Source organism: Equus asinus, chromosome 16 (genome assembly GCF_041296235.1).
Source record: "Equus asinus isolate D_3611 breed Donkey chromosome 16, EquAss-T2T_v2, whole genome shotgun sequence".
NCBI classification, from domain to species: Eukaryota; Metazoa; Chordata; class Mammalia; order Perissodactyla; family Equidae; genus Equus; species Equus asinus.
In genome coordinates, this window is record NC_091805.1 from 48,130,043 (window position 1) to 48,156,368 (window position 26,326).

The 26,326-nt window shown below is 49.0% G+C and overlaps 1 protein-coding gene and 1 long non-coding RNA gene across 5 annotated transcripts in view; one reads left to right on the forward strand and one right to left on the reverse strand.

Moving 5' to 3' along the window:
• Positions 1–617: 617 nt before the first annotated feature.
• Positions 618–26,326, reverse strand: part of IGSF3 (immunoglobulin superfamily member 3) — a 92,808-nt gene continuing 67,099 nt past the window's right edge. For all 4 annotated transcript variants that reach the window (XM_070487130.1, XM_014848258.3, XM_014848260.3 and 1 more), the window contains 5 exons: positions 25,809–26,213; positions 13,787–14,197; positions 10,136–10,543; positions 5,828–6,313; positions 618–3,725 (listed from right to left, as the gene is read on the reverse strand). In XM_070487130.1, coding sequence (XP_070343231.1) covers positions 3,475–3,725; positions 5,828–6,313; positions 10,136–10,543; positions 13,787–14,197; positions 25,809–26,213 — 1,961 coding nt within the window. In that variant the 3' untranslated portion in view covers positions 618–3,474. The remainder of the gene's footprint in view (positions 3,726–5,827; positions 6,314–10,135; positions 10,544–13,786; positions 14,198–25,808; positions 26,214–26,326) is intronic.
• Positions 6,320–10,129, forward strand: LOC139040411 (uncharacterized). The gene is made up of 3 exons (XR_011494935.1): positions 6,320–7,294; positions 7,406–7,578; positions 8,297–10,129. It is a non-coding gene; the product is annotated as an uncharacterized lncRNA (long non-coding RNA).

Consider the following 26,326-nt stretch of genomic DNA (forward strand, 5'->3'; position numbering starts at 1 on the left):
CAAACATACCAGCAGTTGAGGTGTGCAGGGAACAGAGACTGGTGTGTTGCATGGTCTCACGGAACAGGAATGCACAGCTCCTGCTCTTTCCTCCATTCTGGAAATGCTTGCTGAATACTACACGGTTTGAGAAAGATTGTGTGGTCTTGCTGCCAAGACCAAGGAGAAAGTTGTCCTATATTCCTGCTCTCCTTCTCCATCAGTCTCCTCTCACCCAATCCTGCCCACTCCCTCCCCCCTAAAAAAGAAAGCTAGCGGTCATAACCCCTGCCTTTTGAACTTGCCTATCAGGCCTCCAGGTGTGTTGTGTGTTGCACAATTCTAGGGACAGCAACGCCTTGACAGTCAGGTAGCTGTGTACGTTTATTAGGATACACTTTCAGCAGGTGGCAGTAAAGTGTCTTGAATAAGGGGTGTTCTCCATCTTTTGTACAAAGGCACCATTTAGGCTGGGGGTGGGGCGTGATGATAAGGGCTGCAATTTACAAACCTTGAGCCTAGTAGGCCAGTGTCAGGGACAGATCTCCAGGCCTCCTGGGTCAAAGTTCCACAGAGGAGAGTGGCTGATTATGTGAGGAGAAAGAAGGACAGCGGACTCCAGTCAATGCAAACAGCCATATTTTCAACATAATTTACTACAGGTCTCTGAAGTGTATATAAAACATTTTAGTGCAACATCTTACAAATAGTTTTCCTTAAAAAAACAAACAAAATCAAATCAACAGCTCTCTACATCATGCATGGGTAGTTTTCTTATCCCATTTCTTTTTTTTCTCTTCAACAATTAACGCAGAGAAACCATTGTTTGTAAAGAATATGAAAACTTGCTACAGAAACACCCTGGTGAAAGAGGGTGTGGTCATATCCATGTCCTGGAACGGGCCTCACACAGTGTAGTTTTTCATGAATGCAACATGGTAGATGTCGATAAGTCAAGAGAGCAGTCAGCAGTTTTCTGCTCCCGTCTCAGAGGACAAAAGCTCCAGGAGGCGATGTGCAGTGAGGTCTTGCAGCCACTGGGGGGCACCATTACCATTCTTCTGACACCACATTTCCATAGAAATGGCCAAAGAAACAAGGTCCTGGGGATTTTCACTGAAAGCTGGAAAAGCTGCCCCTTGGAGGGTATCCCCCAGCCCAATAGAAAATACACAGAAAAAGCAATTATTAAAATACTGGCTTCGGTTTCTTCTTTCAAGTTTCCCACAACTGCTTCACATAATTATGTGCAATGCCTACTTTTCTACGGCTGTGAACTAATTCAAACTCGAACCTTCATTACCCATCCCAGTCCCAGCCAGCCCTCCAGCATCATTCCACTCAGAGGAAAAATCAGTCATCTTCCCCCAGTGACTCATTCTATCAATTAGGGGTCAGCAATTTCCCACTGAAAGCCCACACCCCAGAAATGAAGAAATGGGGCAAAAGACTGCTTTCTCTCCTCACCACTGAGCTGACTGATTCTGTACCCCTAAAGCACGGCTGCAGCATAAGAAATGAAAATGAGCATGTTAGGCAGCAGCGGGGCTGAGGTTGGCACCCACACTGTCTCCTAAGAGTACTGGAAGCCTATGCAAACGCGGCTGAGCAATCGCCGTGCCTCCCCTCAGCTGTGGTGCACAACGCATCCACTGAGCCCCGAGGCCACCTGCACGCCTGCAGACCCCGACAAGATCAGCGCCCACACGGCCTGGGGAACCCCAGAGCCTGCTCCGGAGTCTGTTCAGTCTCAGAACAGAGTTTTGCGGCCATCTCTCTAGTCACACTTAGTTCCAGAAGGCCTAGTGGCTTTTTCCAAATTGAGAAATCATTTGGGATTCAAGAGGCAAGTTCACAGAGGAAGGGAGCTGCCACCCTTGGCCAGCAAAATATGGGAAATCCAGGGCATAGAAACATCTTCAGGGAGTGAGCAAAAGGAAATACTGGCAACTGATGATGCTCCAGGGGAGCCAAGCATCTCGCCCAACAGTGTAAAATAACAGGATGATATCAGCCCTTGTTGGGCTTTAAGGGTATTCAAATGAAAAGCTGCCATCACAATGAACTGAATCACTAAAAACCACAAACAAGATCTAACAAAGGGCAAAAAACCCACACACAACAGCAGGTGATCACTTTCTGCTGAGACTAGGTAAGCCGAAAGGATTACAAAGGGCTGCATCTGGACCTCCTCTGGGCTGATATTCTCATGGCAGTGAGATGCACGGAGAGAGAAATGGTGAACAAGGAAGACAGAATTATCTTTGAGGAAAATCTAAGTGGAAGGAAGAAAAACCTAGTCGTCATACCTCCAGAGAGGCAATTATTCCTCCCCACTCTCCGACGTCAGGCCCGGGAAACCCCCCTCCCACCCCTGGCTGGCCCACTCTTCAAGGAACAGCTGTCAGCCCCAGTGCCCTCCATCAGTGCACACGGTGGCTGCTTGGGCCCCGTGTGTTCAGCTCGGAGATGTCCCCCTTCCAGGTTCAGTGGCCACTTCCACTTTAGAGTTTGGCAAAGCACCTTAAAATAGAAGCCACCTGCTCGCAGTTATCAGAGACTGTCCGTGCAGAACACATCAAGCCAACAACCAGCCTTCTCTCTCCTTCCTTCACTAATCACTGGCTTTGATGCCGAAAGTTGGGAGCTGCTAAAAGCAGCCTCTGCCTCCTTTCACTTGGAAAGTGTGTGCTGTTTGGAGCTTCTGACTTGTTCTCCAAGAAAGTTTTCTTGTTTTTTGGCAAGGTTGGGATGAAGCCTTTTTTTGCCTCCCTAACACATAGTCTGGCCGGGCACCATCTACTCCTAATGGGGTTATGCAGGATTTCTCTTGTACAGACAGTTCTTTGAAGCAAAATTCAATGCTTTCATTTCGGTTCCAAAGTGGTTCCAAGAACTCCAGCTGAGGGAAAAGATAAGATACAAATTGGGCCCACATTACACATAATTTTCAAGTCTTGTTAAGAAAGTAAAAAATGTTTGGGTATATTTTGATCCACAGGCGGCATTTTCAAGTGTGCAAAAACGAAAAGTCTTGGAAGAGATTCCTTTGCGCTATAAAGTTCGTCCTTCCTTTTGCCATCAGTTGTATGTAAGAGAAGTTCGTCCACAACATTACAGAAAAAAGGGGAAGCCAAAGGGATTTAAAAAGAGTCCATTACAAAGAAGAAGAGCCCCTGTAACATCGATCTGAGAATACTATCTAAGTCAGTGAGTAGATGTGGCACCTGGAGCTACTCAGTACGCTACCAAAAATAAAAACAAACCTAATTCCGCAGGATGACGGCATCTGCTCAAAAATAGCTAACCACCAGGACTGCCACCTAAAGGCAGTCTGTCTCTGTGACTGACGGGGACTTGAAACACTTCTCAAGTCTGACAATTCTCTGCGCGAGCACTCCCGAGTTTGGGTGCTATCCGCCGTCTGACTGCAGAGCAAGAGGCAGCAAGGGAGCTCCTCTGCTCCTCCGTGGCCGATGTCTTCTTAGGACCCCCTTAGTCTATGGCTCCTGGGTGGATACTGAGCACAGGGGGCTCCAGGCAAGTGGGGGAGTAGTTGAGGTGTGGTTCTTTGATCCACAACAGCGGCACCCCATTCTTCCCGTCAGAGTTCTTGCTGGAGTTCCGGCTCTTGAAGCGCACCAGCAGGATGGTGATGATAAGGATGCCAAAGATGGGGAAAGGGTAGAAGAAGATGAAGTAGAAGAGAGCGTCGTTGGAGCAGATGACGGACTGCAGGGTGGAACCTGAAAAGGGCCACAAGGGAGACAAGACAGTGAGGGCTGAGAACTGGGATGCTGACTTTTGTTCCTCATGACCTCGCTCAACCCAACGGAAGCGACTGGGTGGAACTCCGGCGCCCATCCTGTCTCTCCACTACTGCCACTCGCGGTGGGGGGACTGCCCTTCTCTTCTTGTTCTCACAACAGCCCCTCTTCCAATTCACAGCCGTCAGTTCAAACAAAGCAGTGCTTCCATTTCCCCCTGAGAGCCAGGATTAGTGCTTGGAAAGCCACATCCTAAAAGGTGGTGTATGGATTGTGAACTCAGCTGCTTCTAGGATGGGGAAGGAGCTGACTCCAGCTCAGCCTGAACCTCCTGCACAGCTCTGTTTCTCGTGTCCCTCTCTGCTTAGTTCTACTCCGAAGGTTCCTCTTTGGGATATAACACGTTCCCTCCCCACCAGCTTCTGAGAGCAGTTTTACCAGAAATGATGCTTAGTTGACTAACATTATCAATGACAATGTCATTATGGACCATTTACAAATGTCCGCAGTGTCTGTGGCTGCACAGAACGCAGTGTTAATTATTCCTGGATATGGAGGAGAATGCAACCCCGTGCCCCAGACTCAGTGGAGAACTGCTCTATGACCTCTGAGACCTCGGCGGGAGCTCAGCCTCTGGAGTCTGCATCTTCTCTGTAAAGTAAGGCTGCCGGATGCTGTCTCTGTTCTATGAAGCTTAATAAATATGGATGTCCACAGTGGACAGATAAAATGTGGCCTAACCCCCTGCCCTTTTGGACAGTGTACTTTTATTCAGTAGCTTGTTAGGGGGTCTGAGTACGATTTAGGTCTTTTTCTGCTCTCCCTCCTACTCGTGCTGTTGCTCATCAGTATGACTAAGAAAATTTAACATACACTTATTAGATTTCCAAAGCGTATGAAATTGCTGATAGTCAACCACTTGTGATCTACAAAAGCTCAATTTCATACGGTTCTCTCTAACACAGTGTAAACAGGAGGTAATCAAAGAAAAGCAGCAGCTTGTGACAAAACTCAAAAACTCAAATCAAAATGGTCTGGTAAGGGGCCTGCCCGGTAGCACAGTGGTTCGCATGTTCCACTTCTCGGTGGCCCAGGTCTCGCCAGCTCGGATCCCAGGTGTGGACATGGCACCGCTTGGCACACCATGCTGTGGTAGGCGTCCCACGTATAAAGTAGAGGGAGATGGGAACGGATGTTAGCTCAGGGCCAGTCTTCCTCAGCAAAAAGAGGAGGACTGGCAGTAGTTAGCTCAGGGTTACTCTTCCTCAAAAAAAAAAAAAGATCTGGCAAAATGTTTTGACTGAAAAGAAACTGAAATTTCAAGCAAATTTTTAATTTCTACACTATACGCTAATGCACTATAACAAACACCATTTTCAGTCTGATATACTCCACATTTTGACAGAGGGCTAACCAAAAGAGTGCCTTGTTAGAACAAGTAATTCAGGTCAGCAAGTATTTCCTGCAGTCTCTGTTCACAGAGTCCCTCAGAATGATGAAAACTGAGTTCTGGACTATTCTGCAGCAACAGCTGATGGGAGTGGGGTGTGTGAAGCTCTTCCCAGATGCCCTGTAACATCACTGGCCTTCTAGGCTGGTCTTCCCAACGAACTGTGCAAAATCCACCCAAACCTCCGAGTTACCCTCCAAAATAAAAACGACCCAGGAATTTGAGAAGAAGAAAGAATGACAGTGAGGTATTCAGGCTTCAATTTTTTTCTTTCCCTTATGAGTCCGAAGCACTTACTAATTAGTGCTAAAGAGAGACTAGGTTGGATATTCTAAAGAGTAACAAAGTAGCATCTAACGATATGCTTGTATAATGAAATCTTACTAAAATAGAATCTGGTGGAGCATCAAGTTGATTATGAAGATTAGGTGGGATATGATGGCTTTAACTCTATCCCTACTTTTTTGCATGAGCTATCAAGGGTCAATTATATAAGATGGTTGGTCAAATCCTAAGTGCCCGTGACAGGTAAGAAAACTGCTTATTAACCTATAATCAAGGTCTGAATTTATCCCCCAGACACAGTTGGAATCAACAGTCACACCTTCCTCTGTAAATTGGGAAAACTCACTTGTGTCCAGAACACGGATGCCGATGGGAGCGGACTCCTCCTCCGTGAGCCGGTACCATTCCTTCTGCGGGCTGGGCAGCCACTCCTCCACGCGGCAGGAGTAGTTGCCCGTGTCTCGGGGGCTTGCCTGCAGCACCGTGAGCCGGTAGAGCAATGGGGAGAGCCTCTGGAAGCGAAGCCTGCCCTCCCAGGGGCTGCCCTCTGGGCCAAAGACAGCATCTGGGCCCACGCTCAGCAGGGCCATCCGCTCCATTGGGTCCTCCTCCTCCCCCTCCTCCGCCTCCGCTCCCTCCTCCCCCTCCTCCTCTTGTTCTTCCAGGCCAGGGCTGCCCCTTTTCCCTCCAGCTTTAGTCCTCAGGGAATACCAGGCCACGGCAAAGCGGGAGTCCTGGCTTGAGCGAGACACGATGCTACAGTCCAGCTGGAAAGCTGCCTTCTCGGACACCGTGGCGTTGGGGACCACCGTATCCACCTGCAGGGCGGCATCTGGGGGCAATGAAGGACAAAGAAGGAAGAAAAGGCTGTTTTAATTTCTTTGCTCAAAACAACTTAAATGTCCATCACTAAATACATTATAGTAACATCCATACAATAGAATGCTATGCACTTATTGAGAGGAATGAGGTGGTGCTATGTGCAAAGACATGGGAGGAGACTCAAGAAACATTGTTAAGAAACATTGTTAGAGGACAGAACACTGCGTAGTCCACCTATCATTGTATGCAGAAGAAATACATTTTATTCTGACATTCTTCTGTGGAAGAATTCACAAGAAGCTGGTAACGTGGCTGCTTATGGGGAATCCAGGGAGGGAGGGACACATTTTCACTGTAACCCGTTGGTGGCTGAACAGTGTCTCCCCAAAATTCATGTCCATCTGGAACCTCAGAACATAACCTTAATTGTAAACAGGGTCATTGCAGATGTAATTAAGATGAGCTCATACTAGATTAGGGTAAATCCAATGATGGGTGTCCTTATAAGTAGAGAAGGGAACACACTGAGAGGAGGACATGTGAGGATGGAGGCAGAGGCTGTTGTGATGCAGCTACAGACCAAGGAAGGCCAGACAACACCCGGGGCCATGAGAAGCTGGAAGAGGCAAGGAAGCCTTCTTCCCTAGAGACTTCGGGGGGAGCATGGCCCTGCTGACACCTTGATTTCAGACTCGGAGCCTCCAGAACTGTGAGAGAATACATTTCTGTTGTTTTAAGCTATCAAGTTTGTGCTAATTTGTTATGGCAGCCCTGGGAAACAAATTCACTCCTCGGCAGCTCTTGAATTTAAACTGTGTGCACGTAGATTGTTGCTCATGCCTTAGTGAACCCAAGGAGCTAAATATTCTCCAAGGACTGAAGCCAAACAGCCAAAAGACCTAAAAGGGCCCCTCGCCCTCAGCGTGGCTCTCCCAGGAGGATGACATGGACAGTGTCCTCCCAACTGAGCCATGGAGAGCAACCCGAGCAGGTGAGTCACATCTCACAGACGCCACCAGACAGGCTGTAATCTGTTTCTTTATTTTGTTGCCTTCTTTTTGGCTCACTGGGGTAGGTCCTAAACAAATAATTCATTCACTAGCTCCTAAAAGGCCTCCCTTCGGCTCTGTTTATGAAATGCTCATGAAAGATGCCAACGTAACATCAAGAAAACTACAGATACTAAATTGGATTCTACTTGGATGAAGACCAATTAGGAGCATTTCCCAAGTATTATCCTGGGCTTTCAATGAATTGGCTTAATGTCACTCGCAGGTGAGCACAAAGCTGGGGTTCCTACCACTTTGTGGGGCTCTGCCAAGCCCCTCCACATCCCCCTCGGCCCATCTGGAATCTCGGTGTGCACCGCTGGCACACAGAGGCTTAGGAACTGGCTACAAGTGGCGGGCATGGTGCATCAGCTCAGCTCTCGTGGGGGAGAAGATGCTGGAAGGCAGAACAGCAGGACAGAGAAGACGAAATCAGTTTAGGCGACTCAAACTGCCTTGCTCATCAGCTTCTCCTTCCAGAGAGCACAGCTGATGTGGAACCCCCAAAGCCATTAGAGAGAAATGCTGCAGACCAAGGGCGGTCTAGATGCTTTTTTGCCCTCCAGAGTCCAACAGTGTCCCTAAAGCTCCTAGTGGCCAGTGTGTCACTGGGCCAGTGTGTCAGTGGCCCTGGGTAACGTGCGCAATGGATCCATCATGGCAAGGTGGTCAGAGACCATTAGGACATTTCATTTCCCCAGAAGGAACTCTTTCCCCCATCTACTCTCCCCTTGCTTTCTTCTATTCTAACCACTTAAAATTTTTTCTGGCCCGTTCAAGTGCCTTGTCCGCATGAATGACTCGATATAAGTTTTTTGAATGAAATTAATTTCCACCTTCCCACAACACCCCTCCTCTACCAGTTTGGTTCCTCACGTCTGTCCCCTTCTAGAAAAGGCCAAATCATCTCCCTGTTCAGACTTTAACACACTTTCCTTTTGCAGGTGTAAGCGACAGGAAGGCAGCTCATCTCGGCCCCTCCCTCTACATCATGCTATCTGCTCCCATGGCCGTTACCTGGACTACCGACTCGTGTCTGGTCTGTATGTGATGAGTTGTGTTGAGCCAAACACAACCTCTCGGCTATAGTCTCACTGAGGGGAGCCCGTCTTTGATGTACTTCATACTATGGTTGACCCTAAACACGCAAGGCAATGATTTTCTTAACATAACTATTAGAGCTATATTATTTCAAGTCTTCTATATGTTCAACTTATACCTCAGAAAAAAATCTTTGAATACATCTGCATAAAGCAGTGAGATCTTGACTTCAACAAGAGAGACAGAGGGAATATGAAGATACATAGGTAGTGAGATTATAGATAACTTTGCTTTTCCTATACTTTTCTGTTTCCCAAATGTTTTGTTATTAACATGATCAGCTTATACAATCAGGGAAGGAAGGAAGGGAGGGAGGGAGGAAGATCGATCCAGGCTGCTCCTTTGGCTGAAAGGTGAGACAGGCTGGGGTTACAGGTTTGGGCCACGCCGGGAGCGCAGAGCGTGCAGGAGGGACAGCTGGGGGACCCGTGCAGTCTGCTCGCACTAGCGTGTGATGCTTCCCTTCAGTTCACTCCTTAGTAAGATCTACCCGTCGGGGTTGTTGTGAGGACTGAACATAAATCGCCTAACTGTGGCTGGGATGCAGCTGGCACTCCATAAACATCTGTCTCCTCCCACTCCACTCAGGGGCCTCAGTGTGGTGATCTGCAAAATGGGTGGGAGGTGGCAGAGGAGGGTGTTCAGTGTCTGTATTTGTAAAGTTTTACCTTTGCAAACAGACAAGCAGCAGTTTTTAGGCAAGATAAAAACAAGAAAGAGAAAGGTCATGGGAAATGTGAGTAACTCAAAGTAGAGGTGACTTCCCTCCAGCTTGGCAAGACACAGGGGAGTGAGACAATGCCCCTTCCTGCTACAGAGGGTGTGTCCGCTCCCAGAAGTGTGTCCTGCGACCTGCGGGGCTGGCGCGATGTGAAGCGCCCATGTCCCACCAACCAAAACAGCTGCTCTGCTCAGACGTGAAGACAGTACAAAGGCTTCTAACAGTACCAACGACCGCGAACAAGAACCTCGGGATGCTCAGAAAGCAGACAAGACAGAGCATGCACACTGACGTGGCTCACAAGTTCATTGCTGCTCCACGTCCTTTTGCTCCGATACGGATGAACGATGGTGTGATGCTGCAAAGGACACAGGGATCCTGCAATCTTAGCTTTAATAATGTGCTTTAATGTGTAACAATAGTTACACCTATTACACGCATTGAGGTACTTTAGAAACAACAATAGAGACAAGCAAAGCAAAAGGCCACACAGAACAGTCATTAGTACCAGGAAAATTAGTAGGAAGTGAGAGAGTGAAGGCTGCAGATACTTCATCTTTTTCTATTTAAAGCGTGTGAATCAATTCTTTTCCACTGAAAATCTACAAACTTAAGTTTTTGAACCACACGGCTGCTGTTTCAAGATTTTTGCATAAACACCACTTGTCCAAATCTGAAGGTATTTTTTAAAAAGAAAATAGCCTGTGCTCTGGAATAACTGACACATGTTATTCTAGTTAAGACACAGAATCGCCTTAGGCCAAAGCCAGATGTGCAATTTTGCATTCATTAGAAAAAAAAAAATGAGACAATTTCGAATGCAAATGCAAAATGTAAATGCTCATATATTGAACTGCAAACAATTTATTAACTAACAAATTAATTGTATGCAGTGCATAAAATATTACACTCACAGGGGAAGCACTGACTGCCGTGGAGACGTGGGGACATTAACTCTCACCTGGTCGCATGACCGTAACAGCCGTCTGCCCAGCAGTATCCTCTGCCCGCTTATACCACACACCACTGGGGCTGGGCAGCCACTCCTCCACGCGGCAGCTGTAGGTGCCGCTGTCCTGCACTGCCACGTTCTGGATGAAGAGCCGGTACACGCCCGAGGAAGGACTCTCCAAGTGCAGCCTCCCCTCCAGGTTGTTTTTCGCTGCCTGCTCTCCGTAGTGGAAGGTGGCCTCGCGGCTCAGGCGGGCCACGGTCTCCCGCTCCGGGTGGTTGGGCTTCCACACAAACCACTCCACCACGAGCTGGGAGGCCACGCGGGTGCGGTTCACGACCACACACTCCAGCTGCACCTGCTGCGTCTCCAGAACCGACAGGTTCCCCTGTGCTTGGCTGAGCTTCAGGCGGCTATCTGGAAAGGCGAGCAAAGAGATATCAGCAACAAGAAAATAAGCAGCTTGCACGAACCCTTTCCAAGCACAGGTGAAGGGGGGCCTTCCAAATACAGAAGGACAGCAGTGCACTCGAGTAGCAGAAACACTTCTCAGGCGTGGCACCCCAAACATGCTGAGTCCCTTGACCCTGTGTCCGAGGGTCTGAGTTTCGAGGAGTTCACTGTTACATTAACAGCTGCACGTCCCCCAGTCTATAACCCCATCAGTCAGACGCCTGGAGAGGAAAAGCAGGAGCTGTGGATGCCTGTACATGCCAATGACAGCTGACCATGACACGTACGGCTGACTGGAGGGGTGGCTGGGAAGGGACAGGAAAGGGCATGTGGCAAACCCTCTCAAAGCATGAGCAAATTTTCAAAACTGACCATGTGACGGCTGGAATATGCTGGGCTGTCAACCAGCTGCAGAGGAAACCCAGTTTAATATGTCCACGAGCTGGCCCTAAGAATCGCAGTTCTTACCTTCCTACAAAAAACCCACACAGGTTCTCGCTCAAGGTGGGAACCGAGCTGATCTGACATCAGTCAAGAAAGGACTGACACTGATGGAACTGGTGGTTTGAAAACTCAGCCAGGGAGGTCCTCCGGGGGAAGTGTCGTGAACGACGGTGTGTCCTGATGGCAGAAACCTAGCTTCATCAAAGGCCCCAACGAGGCCTTTGTACACTTCAAAGTGTACACTTCATACATTTAAAAACTGTCAGAGTGCTTTATAGTGCACGTGATTATGCTTGTAATTACAAAGTCAAAAAATTAGAAATAACAATATATATTTTAAACCAGTTAACTCTGGTTGTCTCTGGACTGAAATATGATTTTCTTCTTTTTGTGGTTTTTTTGTACTTTCCAAAAGTTCCATAAGGGTATGATTTCTCATCAGAAAAAAAAAGAGGGGGTGGGGGGGCGGGGAGAAAAAGAACTAGAAGCAGAGAAAAAGAAAAAACAAAGAAGAAAAACATATCAACCAAAAATCTCAGCTGAAAAGGGGAACATGCTGATTTAATCTGTGCCCTGTGAGACTCCTGTTTATAGCGCTAACAGTCCCCATAAACAGAGATTTCCCTGAATGTGTGTTGATGAGGATCCTCACAGCCCCTCTGCACTGCCCCAGTTCGCCAACGTGAGTCTGCAGTCTCGGATGGGGAGATTCCCTCTGTCAATTCAGGCTCCACCAAGAAGTTCTTGGTTTTGGAACAGACAAAAGGGAAAGGCTAGACGGCGATGAAGCAGGACGGCCGGGCAGGAGGGTTGTCCTGTTCTCCCAGGAGAGAAACGTTCAGAACTGAAAACAGAGGAAGAACAGAAACCCAAAAGAGCATCTGTGGGCCAAATGACAACCTCCCGTCGAAAGTCCCAGGGACTGGCCTGAAGGTCACTGGAAATACCAACAGGAACCATGTAGACCAGAGCTTCCTTCTTAATGTGCCGGAAGGGCTGGCATGGAAGGTAGCTGGGAGGCCGATGAGAATCCCTGGATTGGGGCGGTTTTAGAAATACAGTATCCTGAGGAAAAGGAGGGAACGGTCCCAGGCAGTCAGTGCAGGCCAGGCTGCACGTGGACCTGTGTGTGGCTCCGTTTGCTTACTGAACAAACGTTCATGGAGGCCTCCTGGGAGACAAGTGGTGGGAAGAAAATAGTGAAGAAAACCAAGTCCTGTGCTCACTTAGAGGGCTTCTAGTCCAGGGGAAGAGACAGACAACAAATGTATAGATATGAGAATATATAAATGAATAAGTAATAAATAAATGATAAGAACTGAACTTCCATATGTATAAATATGATTAAGTAGTTCCTAACTACTTCCATATGGAGAGGTAAATAAACAAGATGCCAGGTGGTGTATGTGCTATGGAGGGGATGGGGAAGGGGATGCAGAGGGACTACGGTGCTATTTTAGTTAAAATAAGCCAGAACGCCTCTCTGAGGAAGAACGAGACAAATGAAATGAATATCTATGGTCAACATGTTCCAGGCTAAGAGGACAGCAAGTACAAAGGCCCTGGGGCATTCAAGGAAAGCAACCATTCATTCCTTATTCAACCACTATGTATGAAGGGTGCCATGCCAGTGGCTGAAGATACAAAGACACAGCCCTGTCCTCAAAGTGCCTACAGTATAATGAAGAACAAATATAAATGAGCAGTTATTACACTATGTGTTTTATAAGGAGCCCCTGGTATTATAGGAGAGATCAGGGAAGGCTTCCTGGAGGCGGTACTAAGTGAAGTCTTGGGGATGGAGTGAAGACAGGCAAGAAGCAGCAGGAGAGGCGCATTCCAGGTGGAGAGGGCAGCATAAGCAGAGGCATGGAGATAGGACTTGGGGTGACAATACAGCATCCCACAGTGGCCTGTCAGGAAGCACAGGCAATGACAACAAATTGTAGGGCATGCAGAATGATGGAGTGGGAGCTTAAGGCCACATTATGTTCAAAGAACCAGAGTTCTTTAACAAGGAGGATGGAAGACTGACAGGGGCATCCAAGAGCTCCCTTCACATATTTGAAAGGAAATGACCCAAATTTGTCTCAGGTTGTTCTAGGTGCAGACCCAAAACCCGAGAGGGGAATTACAGGGAGGGGGACTTCTCAATGACCAGGGCCATCCAAAAGTGGAACTGAGGCCTGCGGAGGTAGGCAGCTCGCCCTCCCTGGAAGCTTTCTGGCCATGGTCAGATGCCATCTGTCTGCAGCAGAATAAGGCTGCACCCACAAGGACTGAGAGGGGGAGGGGGAGACTCAGTTTGGGGACAGGAAGGCCTCATCCCTGGGCAGGGGATGGGTGGTAAGGCAGAGGGGGAGGCAGATGAGGGAAACCAGAAAATGCCTTCTGGGCAGGAAACCTGGGGATGGAGCTGGCACCAGCCCGAGATGCAGGGTATAAACTACAAACCCAGAAAGAGATGCAGGAGCTGCCAGGAATTCTGCCTTGCCATATCCTCCCAGCCAGCTGCCCCTCAGGCCTCTCCGGGGAAGATGCTGCCCATAATAGCAGAGTCAGGGATGCTTTTCCAAGTTTGCCATCAGCACCAGGACCCACTACAGGAAGGTGGGTGGGCCCGCAGTGCAGCAGGATGATGGTCTGTGTACCTGCATCCACATGCAGCATGGACCTCGCAGAGCCCTGCGTGCCCCCTCCCCGCTGAGCAGTCTCTCTACACTAAACTCACTGACCCAGGATGGCTGTACCCTCTGTCCTTACCTGGCTGCTTCACAGTGACTTCCGTGCGCCCTGAAACCTCCTCTGCCAGCTTGTACCAGGCGTAGTTGGGGCTCAGCAGCCACTCCTCCACATGGCAGTAGTAGCTGCCGCTGTCGCTGACTTCAGCTCTCTGGACAGTGAGGCTGAACAGGCCCCCAGACACGTGCCTCTCAAACTGGAGCCTAGCTCTCAGGCCCTCCTCCTCCGCATAGGTGCCGTACTCAAAGGCCGAGTTGTGGGTGGTCTTGAGGATGAGCTTGCCGTCGGCATCCGAGGGCTTGTGGACATACCAGAGCACAGCGAAGTGGGAGTTCTGGCTGGTGTGAGACTTGACCGAGCAGTTCAGCTGGATGGGCCTGTCTTCCACCAGGGTGAGGGTCCTCTTTGATTTGCTCACCTGCAGCTTTGTCACTGCAGAGGAAAAGAGAGCAGTCAGCAGAATCACCATACCCTCCTGGAAATGGGGCCCATCCCAAATCTCACCTTTGTCCAGCACAGTTCCTAGAGGATTGGACAGTGCTGGGTTCCCTTCACACAATGGCTCAGTGTGAGGAAAACAGCATGGAGCCGATTCCACTCCAGACATCCCTCCATCTGCCTCCTCCTTGCCTCGCCCCCGGCTTCGGCCCTCACCATCTCTCCTGCTCTCCTGATTGCTCTCCTTGCCATCACATGGCCTCCAGGGGGATCCAGCTAAAACACCACTCTGCCTATATCATTTCCCTGCTTAAAAAGTTTAATGGCTCCCAACGGCTTATAGGTTATAAAGAAAAAAAATTCCTTTTTCCACGACCAAGTCCCTCCAGGATCTGGCCCTCATCCGACTGTCCTCACTCATCTCCATGACTCACCTCCCACACCCACACCCACACCCGCCCAGGGAGTTTCTCCCTGACCTCTGCTCTCTGCTCAGCTGCCCTTTCTGCCTGTCTCCTTCCACCATCTCCCCTCCGACCCTTCTTTCGACTCCTCGTCAGTCCTCGCTCCCTTGTTCCCACCTCCCTGGGCCAAATGGCCCTCCTCTGTGCTTTCATCGGCACCCTCTCTATGTATCCAGGCTGCTTTTCCTTCCCCTAGCCTGTGAGCTCCCCCAGGGCAGAGATCAAGCTTTCTCCATTCAATCTGCAAATATCTAGAGTGTGCCACTCTGTGCCCCTCATGATGCTAAGTGCTGAGGATGCCCTGAAGAAGACAGTCTTGCCTTGTGGATGTTCTCCTCCCCACACCCCCTGAGCACGGCACAGTGCCTGGGCTTCAGACAGTGTTCAATCAATGTTTGCTGAGATATGTAAGTGGGTGAGAGAGTGAGAGTGTGCTGCAGAAATATGGTAGCAGGTAGTTAGGATGCTGGGGTGATCTTCCTGGGGGGAGAGGGGGGAGAGGCTGAGAAGACAACGACAAGCAATAGGACAGAACAGAGTCCCCCCTCGCTATCCTGCTCCAAAACCAGAAGGGAGGGCAGACTCTGGAGCGCCACCCTACCTGCTAACTAATGACTACGCTCACCCTTAAGGTGGCAAGAAGCCAAGATCTAATGAAATATATCCGACGAAGGAATATATATATTACGAAGGTAATGTGAGACCTCACCCACTCCATCATGATTACACTCGGCTCTGCTTCCCCCTACCCTCCGCCCTCCCCCTACTGAAAAAGAAAAAAAGGAAAAAAGACACAACTCCAAGTTCCTCTTAGGGAGCTAATAATAAAAGCACCATCCCACCTCCAGCCCTCTTTGCACTTCGATTTTCAGGGACTAAGCCACTCACCAGCTGAGAAGGAGACCCAGGGCAAGGCAGAGAGGCGGCAGAGAGAGCGAGTCGCGCCTCCTGCGACGCGCCTGCCTGGAGGGAGGCCCGGCAGGTTTGCCTGAGCCCCAGTCTGCACCCCTGCTGGTCAGTCTCTTGATCCAGACCAGGACTGAGCCCACCAGTCCTGCCTGGGCCTCCTCTGGCAGGGTGGCTGGCTGGCTCGCTTAGAGCTTGGTGTAGAAAGACAGCATGAAGGTCTGGGTCCCATGCGCCAAGGCAACTGAAACTTCTGAAAGGCAGAGACTGTCACTTGGGCGCCTGGACACAACCACATAGACAAAAGTTCTGAGTGGCTGAGAGGAGTGGCAGGATCTGATACCCAACACCACTACTGCAAAAGCAACTCTGAGGACGCCTCCCGTGGTAAATGAGGTGACGCTGTACACAAAGGATGGCTGAATTCACATACCTACAGGCCCTCTCAAGCCATCAAGAACACACCAAGCACAGGTTCGAGAGAAACCCCACATCCCAGGCCCCTCCCTTCTGGTTTCAATTATTTTGTGAAAAGCCCAGTCTCCTGCCTTCTCCCTTCTTCAAACGCACAAAGTTCCCAGGGGCACACTGGTCCAGGGCAGGGTTTACCAGTAAGCTACCAAGCTCTGGAGACTAGATTCCCATTAGCCTGCCAGCCGACTTTTCAGATCGGATTCCTATAGTACTTGAAACAACCAGCTCCCTTTTCATTCCTTTCCTAACCCAATTCACCGCATGCAAATGACATCTATATCAGTGCAAATGACACCACCTGAATTCTCTGGTTCTTGGCCAAAAAAACTGGGTTGTTCAGTGTAGAGTAGAAAGAGCTTTAAAATGTATTATTAATTGGGGCCAGATTATTTTTGCAACTGTTACTAAGGAAACCTCAATTGCTATAGTAACTGCATATGTTAAACGGGAGTCCTATGACTAAACTTCAATACAGTCACATGGTCTCAGGACAAGAATCCAAGGAGGAGAAATGTTTCAAAGCATTTCCATTTCTCCCCTTCCCATGTCAAAATATTGTGAAGTGTTGAAAAGCTTGAAAGAGAGGTATTTTTGAAATTTGGTGCATGTCTGACAGGTGGGCGAGGGGTCAGCTGCTATTCTACGCTCTGAATTTCCTCCCACATCTCAAGGGCAGGGAGGACCTTTCCTGAAGCCCAGGGGAGACTGGAGCCTCCAGGACTAATTAAGAAGCACTCATGCATCCTGCCCAGTACTGCCCTGGGCAGCGTGATACGGATCACCTTCCGCCAGAGCTAGGAGAGCCCAGCCCCCTTCAGGACTGTAGGTGTCTTCATCTCCAAGATGAAGACAGTCATAGTACTACCTCATCGGGGTGTTGGGCAGATTAAAAGCAAGAGTCCACAGAAAGAGTTTAGCAACAAGGCTGGGGTATCATAAACACGCAATACATTTTCACTGCTCCCATTTCTTTTGGTTTCTGGGCTCAGGCCCACAGTCAAAGCTCAGCATCAGAGAACCATCAAACATCAGTGGCAAACTTGCTATGAACAGTGCTGTCCATGGACCAACAGCATCAGTGTCACCTGGAAGCTTGTTAGAAATGCAGACTCTGAGCCCCCACCCCGGACCTCCAAAATCAGAATCTGCCTTTTAACAAGATCCCCAGGTGATTCACATGCACCTTAAAGAAAGCCTGAGAGGGGGCCAGCCCCGTGGCCAAGTGGTTAAGTTCGCATGCTCCGCTGCGGCGGCCCAGGGTTTCGCCAGTTCGGATCCTGGGCATGGACATGGCGCCGCTCATCAGGCCACGTTGAGGCAGCGTTCCATATGCCACAACTAGAAGGACCCACAACTAAAAGTACACAACTATGTACTGGGGGGCTTTGGGGAGATAAAGCAGGAAAAAAAAAAAAAACAAAAAGAAAGCCCGAGAAACCGTGGACTTGGCTGTGTGAGTGAATGGACTTAGGCAATAAACACAGAGGTGAAAGAAAAGATGCTGAGGACTGAGGCTTGATTAATCCCCAACAATGAATCAGCAGGAGAAGAGGCAGGAAAAGGGTAAGAGAGGCTGCAGACAGACAAGGCCTCACCTGTGAGAGCCCTACCTGTAAGAGCGCCACCTGTGAGCCCAGACTCCGGCTCACACCAGCAGCTCCCTTCTCGGACACTCCCAGAGCCGGGCTGTACCCTGTTTAAGGAAAGGATCCTTTCTTTTTGCATCTGGAGTTTCCTTCCTAGGCCTCTGATCAAAATGTGGTAATGGGGCTGGCCCTGTGGCCAAGTGGTTAAGTTCGCACACTCTGCTTCGGCAGCCCAGTGTTTCGCCAATTCAAATCCTGGGTGGTGACGTGGCACCGCTCATCAAGTCATGCTGAGGTGGCATCCCACATGCCACAACTAGAAGGACCCACAACTAAAAATACACAACTATGTACCAGGGGGCTTTGGGAGAAAAAAATAAAATAACATCTTTAAAAATAAAGCATGGTGAATGGTGTGTTTTGCATTATCGGAGGGGCTGCTGTGTTCCAGCAGGGACGGGGGTAGGAAGGCGAGAAACAGCAGGAGGGAGGAGGAGCTCGGCAGCAGAGAAGAGCGGCTGCTTCGTCAACCTACCCATCCTGCGGATTCCGCTTTGTGTGTATGCTTCTCACTCAAAACTCATTCCTTCCACCAATAAAGGATTCCCTAAACCCTGCTAGAGCTGCTACAGGCTGCCTTATGTTGAAGTTAAATTCTTTTTAAATTTTTTCCAGAGATTGGCACCTGAGCTAATATCTGTTGATAATCTTTTTTTTCTTCTTCTCCACAAAGCCCCCCAGTACATAGTTGTGTATTTTAGTTATGCGTCCTTCTAGTTCTGCTATGTGGGATGCTGCCTCAGCGTGGCCTGATGAGCAGTGCTAGGTCCACACCCAGGATCTGAACCGGTGAAACCCTGGGTTGCTGAAGCGGAATGCGCGAACCACTTGGCTGCAGGGCCGGCCCCTGAAGTTAATTTTTTAAAGGTCTTATCTTTCCTACTAAATTATAAGCAACCGAAGGGCAGAGACTATGACCCAATCATTTGCTGAACAAATTAATAAATGGAGGATTGAATAAATGTGATTTATCTTTTATTGCAGGTATGGGAACATTAAGGAAAGGCATTTAATTCTGATTGTGCCAGGAGGGAGGGAATGTGTTGAAAATATGTGACATCTGAGCTGGGCCCTGAAAAACAAGGGAGGAGGTGTTCGCCGGGCAGAGGAGGCGAGTGAAGGGCACCCTGGAGACAGGGGACAGGTGAGCTGAGGTGAGAACTTCTCTGTGCACAGTATTCAGGGACAAGAAGCGGTCAGGAGCAGGAGATGAAGTTAGAAAGAAAGCTTCGGCCAGATTGCGAGGGGCCTGGAGCGTGCACCTGTGACCCTCCAGACCAGATCCCGACCACCTGTGGCTCTCAGGGCGCCATCGGTGGACCTGCAGCACCAGCATCACCTGAGGACTTACTGCAACCACTGAATCAGAACGCTGCTGGTGGAGCCCAGCGACCTGCGTTAGCCCTCCAGGTGATTCTGCTGCACACTATGTTCAGAAGCCACAGGTGTGGTGGTGAGGGGGCTGCGGGTCACTCTGGAGACAGCAGTTTCCGTGCAGTGGTGCGAGCAGAAGCCAGAGGGTAGCTGGTGAGGAGACAGGGGCAGTGAGGGAGGAGAGGGGGAGAAGGAAGACACTAGTTCTTCATTAAAGATCTGTGATAGTAATCAGTAATGTCAGGAATGCGGGGGCAGTGGCTAGACAGCAGAAATTTTTCAAATTGAGGGAAATAAGTCAGCCAAGAGACTGGGAGAGAATGAAGGGAGAGCCGCCTGGGAAGCTCCCACCACCCACATCGTGCCCCATTCTCAGGGAAGGAGGTGGCAAAGGCATCTGCCAGTCCAGTACTTACTCCACCTTAGAGACCCTACATCCTTAACACGGCCCTCAGCCCCCCGGCTCCTCTCTCCCCGCGGACACGGGCTATTTGAGCCCCTAATGATCTCTTTCTCAGGCCTCCAGCTTAGCCCCCACCTGGGAGAGCTTCCTAAACTGCCAGCAGAAGCTTGTTGCTCCCATCTTAGAGCCTGCCAGCAGCTCCCCACCACAATTTTCAACGAGGCGGCCACGCCCCAGGACCAGCATGGAAATCTGTGGGCAGGTCTTTCATGGCCACATGGACAAGGCAGGAGGGGGAGGTATTTAAGGGACTAGAACCCGTGATGGATGTAAACTCACATCTGGGATGACTCCATGCAACACATCTCTGCCTCGTGTCCTGCGTGGCTTTCAAATGACACTCATACGGGTGAAAACTCTCTCTCTGAGCCTAGAACCTACTTTCATTTTACTATTAACACAATATATATATTTTTTGCATAGTTTTAATATGTCAGGTCAATCAAGGGAGGATTTTCCTCTGCCTTGCTCAGGATTGTCGCAAGAGCTGCTCAGGATTTCGGAAACTCCATCCCAGTGGCCAGTGCCGCGTGGGGTGGTGCGTCTGACACGCTGAGTCGGTGTCGCCCACCTGCAGCATTGCCCTCGGTGCTGTGCCCCTGGTGCAGCCGTCCCTGAGCACTGACAGGTTAAAACACATTATTCATTAGTAACTACTCTTTAAAAAATTCCTCCCTTCCTCCACAATTAGGACATTGTAACAATTTTTAGGATCATGTGAATAGGAATGTTATATTGCCTATGAATTTCATTTTAGGGTGTAAGGGGACTAATCCAAATTGTTATAAAAAAGGAGTATATGATCTGTCATCTAAAATCCTAATTCTCAGTTTAGAATATTCTCATTTAACATACTTACATAATCCTTTCTATGTGCTGAGCACTATTCTAAGCACTTTATAAATATTAACTATTTGGTCCTCACCAGACCTATGAAATAAATATTACTGTCCCCAATTTTATAAAAGACACTTGTCCAAGGTCACACTGCTGGTAAGTGCTAGCGCCAGCATTCAAATCCAGGCTGTCTGGTCTGTCCTCACTTTTAGCCATCACAGATGGTGACCCTTCATGCTTCGGTGCACCAAAGGGCTCCCCTGGCCTTTGCCAACCCACCTGGGGAGGTGGGTCCCTCCTGGACCCCATGCTTCAGTCACATCAAAACAAGCACACTGCCTCCTCCCTCTGTGATGTTCTTTACTCACACTCTGTTCTGAGCCCCAACGCAAAACAATTCCCTTCTCAGGCCAATGACCCATACCCTGGGTCAGCTCTACACCACCCTTGAAACTTCCCTGCCCTTCTCTCTTCCTAGGCCTCCAGACAGCCCATGAGGCAGGAAATGTGACAAACCCATCTCTGCAGCCGCAGGACATAGCATGGAAACTGGCACACAGTAGGTACTCAAACATGCTTGCAGAAGGCATAGAAACTGACACACAGTAGGTGCTCAAACATGCTTGCAGAAGGGACTGGGAGGGAGGAGTAAGGAGAACAGCAAAAGTTCAGGGGCAGGAACAGCTAATTCGGAATAATCCAGCCATGTCCTGTTGGCTTTACCTGTCTGCAGACAGAGCAGTGACCCTTGCTCGCTGACTCCCAACAGGGGCATCTGGTGTCACCAGGACAAAAAGGCCTGGGTGGGGGGAGGGCTGAGACCCCTCTAGGGCTCTTGCACTCATGCTCACTCTATCTCTGAACACCCAGCAGGCAGAAGCCACATGCACACGGGATGGAAAGAGAACCCCAGGTTCTCCTGAAAGAAAGCAGGGACCAATCCCTCTGAAGAATGAGGCAGCCAGTCACCTACTAGGCTGCGACAAAGAGAGCCACTGTCACATGCCCTGGACTCATGGAAGCCAAAGAACAAGCCCTTAGCTCTCCCAATCTGCCAGGTCAGCACTAAGAAATTGGAGAAAACAGATTTGGCAGCATCCAGAGGGTATTAAATATTCATCCTGCCTACCCATCAGTAAAATCCCGGCAGAATTCACCCACTGACAAGTCGGCTTTCTACACCGGAGGCTGTCCTCCTGGAGGCTTGTTTATTGCTTTGTCAATTTTAATGTGCAATATTTAATAGCCAGACCAAGATATGGTCGTAAACATTTGGAAAATGAGTGCTGACATTTCCCTTATTGCTTCTGTATTTAGGGATATGTAATTGGAGGGTGTTTTTGGTGTTAAAGAAAATCAGAAGGAAGCAAAGCAATGCCTTGAAATTAAAAGAGAAAAGAATTGATTAAGAACTAAGAATCGAACATGTTGAACTGGCTTAAAGTCTTGCCTAAATGCCCCTTGGGGGTCACACTCTTTGATCAATGGGAGTGAGGCTAAGCTAAACCAACAACAGAATGGGAGTGATGGCATTCCTTGAAGATTCCTTGGAGATGTGCATACCGAACAGGAAGCACACATATAGAATGGTCAATAACAGATCCATAACAAGTCACTAGTGCCATCCAGCCAGAGAGTTGAATGAATCAAATACCTGTGATGTGGTCAGGTCAGCAAGTGGCTCTGGCAAGGGCTGGTCTGGGACACAGACCACACAGGGCCTTCCTGGGAGAAGATGACAGCAGCAGTGGGAGGACCAGCCATTTATCACTCACATGAGTGAGCCAACAGCCCCTGGGTTTCTACTTGATTCTGCTGGAATCAGAATATTTGACAAAATATTCTTAAAGTGGGAGACATTCACCAAAGCAGGCATAAGAACCTATGTTTTGTGGGGCAAGGTACATACAGAGAGAAGAAAGAAGAGAAGCCAGCACTGGTTTTGAGGACTGGTGTCCCCAAGTCTTAGAGCCATCTTGTGGCAGAAGTTAGAAGAAATAGAGAAGTCAGAGGTGGCACAAATAAAACTCCTATGCCATTAGCCAACTGTGTCTTGGGAACCTCTACAGGTTCTTGGGAACCTTGGGGTCTACCTTGTGACTCCAATTTACAAAAACAAATTTAAGTATTTGCTAAAGGGGATCAGGGAATCAGGGATGGTAAACCAGAGACAGGAGAGAATAAATAAATTCATGGTACCAAAGAGGATTCCTGAGAAGAAAGATAAATGTCTAGAAAAATACCACCATATAATAAGATTAAGAGCTTAGACTCTGGAGCCAGACTGCCCGTCTGGATTTGAATCTTGGCTGTGCCACTTATTACAGATCACTGGATAATTTATTTACTTCTGTGTCAGTGTCTTCATCTATAAAATGGGTGGGTCAGTACCCCCTCACGGCACTGCGTGGATTAAGTAAGAATTAAGTAAGTGATTACATGCAAAGCATCAGGATGGTGATGACATGCAAGATGTTCCACAAATATCAGCTGCTTTGTTACTATGCTCACCACCAGGGCTAGGACTCCTCCACATCAGCCATCTACAGAGAAACCTCTTCTGTTACTGAGACTAACTGAAGGCACAAAGAATAATTTCTGATTATATGGCCTTAAAAAAGGTCAAAGTCTCCCTTTTGTCCACCCCAAATGCTTTTTAATAAGGCACACCAGGGTTCAAATTCCAACCTCCCACTCACTCTTTATCCGACTTTGGCAAAGCAGAACCTCTCTGAGCCTCGGTTACTTCATTTATAAAGTGGGAAAGCAGTACCTTCCTCCTGGGGTTGTGGCGAAGATGAAGTGAGATGGTAAACACCAAGTATCTGAAACAATCGCCAGCACAGAGTCAGCCCACTGGTATTTTTCCACTTCCACTTCCCCAAAATAAAAAGCACGAGTTTCAACCACAGTGTGGGGGCAAAAAGAGTAAAAATGAACATGAAGCTCTTTGGAAAATATTAAGTGCTAAATGTATAAATATTTAATAAGGGAGAGAGAGTAACACTTAAGGGGATGCACTCCCCCGGGCCTCAGCCGCTCCCCGGGAGGCGTGCGGCCGCAGCACCTGCCTTCGCTCTCTGCAGCCTCCAGAGGGCCCCGGGTGCATTACTGTGCATCTGTGAGCACCACAGCCGCTACTTGTTGTCACTTTACAGTGAAAACAAGCAAACCGACACAGTGAAAGCCACACAAGACAGTGCTCGGAGCAGCTCCTGCAACGGCAAACTGTCCAGCTACTTTTTCTACCCAGGAGGCAATAACACAGTATAATAGAAAATGGAGATATATGAAAGGGAGAGAGACCTGGGCTCCAATGGCAGGTCCCACCCCAGTTTTACACTTGCTAAGATGGTTTGCCTCCATCAAGACTCCTACACACCTGGAGCCTTGGTTTCCTCGTGGGGAAGCCAAAATGAGGATACAAACATCTACAAGATTTCATTGTTGGATGAATTTAAAAAGAAAATATAAGTATTAAGCATAAAACCTGGCACCCAAGAGGTACTCCATACATTTTTGTCTCTTTTCCCCTTTGGGAGGGAACACCATAAATTAATCAGAATCTAAACAACTTGAACCTTCCATGAACTAATTCCTTATTCTTCCCTTAGGCGCTCCAGTCTTAGAATCCAAGCAGCAATAGACAAGCACATATTAGGAATTTACTCAAAAGGCAATGTCAGGCAAAGTCCTGGGGTCAGCACTTCCTCACCCTCTACAGCTGCAGAACCACGTGACAGGTGCCGTGGCTCACCACGCTGACTTTGGGGGCCAGAGGAAAACACAAAAGGCGTAATTACCGTCATGATGTTCTAATCAGCAAGGCAAGCAAGTGGGTCCCTTGGCATTTTCCACAACAAGGGTTCACACAAAATGGGGTCTCTGCTTAACCCTCCATTAACCTGAAAATCCACTTAAGCAGAACAGCCTCTTCCCCTGAGCATCTTATTGTCCAGGTTTAGGCTCTAACTGGCAAAGGAACCATCCCATCATTTACACAGCTTGTTCACTCCACACTCTGGTACAGAAGAGGACTCTGATAGAGGGTTAGAAGAGGCAAAGGATAAAGTCAAACATTAACATTATGAAAACAACATTGTGTGTACTTGGAGTGGTCAAGCAGACAGGGTTGGGCACTGATCATGGCTGTGAGTGGGCAGAAAAATCCTTTTTGCAAGATGTTCAAACCATCTTTGCAAAGTGGGTGGGTCAGAAAGTCAGAATAAGTCTTTGTCAAGCCACCTCCCATCCAACACCCACCCTTCACCGTGTGGGTGCCTGTGTTCAGAGGCCAGGCAACCAGAGGGAAGCAGGACCCAGGCCTGGGCTCCACCCGCCACCAGGCGCCAACCGCAGGAGCCGGGGACAGACACTGAGGAAACCAGAGAGCAGCGCGTACGTAACCGCTCCCCATGTCAGGGGAACGGCCTGATGAAGGTGAGAGTGTTGGCAGACAGCTCCCCTGACTAGAACTGCCCAGATCAGTGCATCCTTACCACCTGCTGTGAGACACAGCCTCCACAGGAGAAGGGAGCTCAGACTCGGCCCACAAGGACAGGGCCTGGGTCACGATACAGCGTGGGAGAAAGATGGACAAGACTTCAAACCCTGGCTCCACCACTTACCAGCTACGTGACCCTGGGCTCGCCACTTCATCTCTCCTGAGGCTGTGGTGAAATTCTAATAAAATAAACGACCCTAAGCACAGAGCACAGAGCACAGAGCAGATGCTCTATAAGTGCCTGTTATCTTCCCACTCCCCTCCAAGCTTCCTTGTCTGCAAATCGGGGGCAACAGTACCTCGTTCACATCACTGCTGCAAAGATTATAGGAGATGGCATTAAATAAAGAGAGGAAGCTTTCGCAAAACAGCCTGAACATCTCACAAACGTCAACATCTTCACACACATGTGCACAAGTACACACACGGCTAGGGAACTGTTCTAGATTAAAGGAGCCTCAAGAGACATGACAACTAAAAATGATATGTGATCCCCAATTGGATCCTGGTTTGGAAGGAAAAATAAACTATAAAATGAGCATTATTAGGACACCTGGGGAAATGGTGATAATGTCCCATAACCACGTTAAATTCCCCGAGTCTGATCACGGCATGTGGTTGGGCAGAAGAAGGCCCTCGCTATTCAGAGACACACTAAAGTGTGCAGGAGGAAGAGTGCTGCCCTCTGCAACTTACCCTCAATGCTTCAAAAACAACAAAACAATACACACGGAGGGAGAAAACAAATACGGTAAGATGTTAACAACTGGCCATCAAGAAAAGGGACTATGACTCTTGCAACTATATAGATTTGAAATTTCTCAAACTAAAAAGTTGAGAAATGAAAGCAGCCATGCCCAGGCTCAATGCTCACTTTTCCCCCCAACCCGCGTGTCTCATCGTTTGGTGCAAGCACACGTGACCCCGAGACCCTCACCTGGCTGCAACACCCTGATCTCCAGCAGGTTGGAGGTCCTTTCGGCCAGCCGCGTCCAGGTGTTGTTGTAGTTCCTCCGCCACAGCTCGGCCACACACTGGTACTTGCCCGCCTCCGTGTCACTGGCTCGGCTGATGCTCAGGCGGACGTTGTTGCTGGACTCAGCCTTCTCGATGGCAGTTCGAGTTCGGAAGCTGGAGGACCTATCCCCCCACTGGACTCCTCCATCCCGGGTGAAGGTCACCAGGTCATGGAACTCGACAGTGCCCACTGGCTGGAACCGCCATGTCACTGACACAGGGACCCGTGCTGGGTAATGGGGTTTGATGATGCACTGCAAGTCAAAGGAGTCGCTGTAGGTCACCCCCGGCGTGCGGGAGATGGCTGTGACCGCGAAGCCTGTTTCTGGGGAGAGAGCAAAGAGACTCAAGCCAGAGGAGACACTTGGCTTTCTCCGGGCCATGTGACATGGCGGTGGGGCTCCTGGCAAAAGCTAGCAGAGCAGGGCCAGGGCTCAC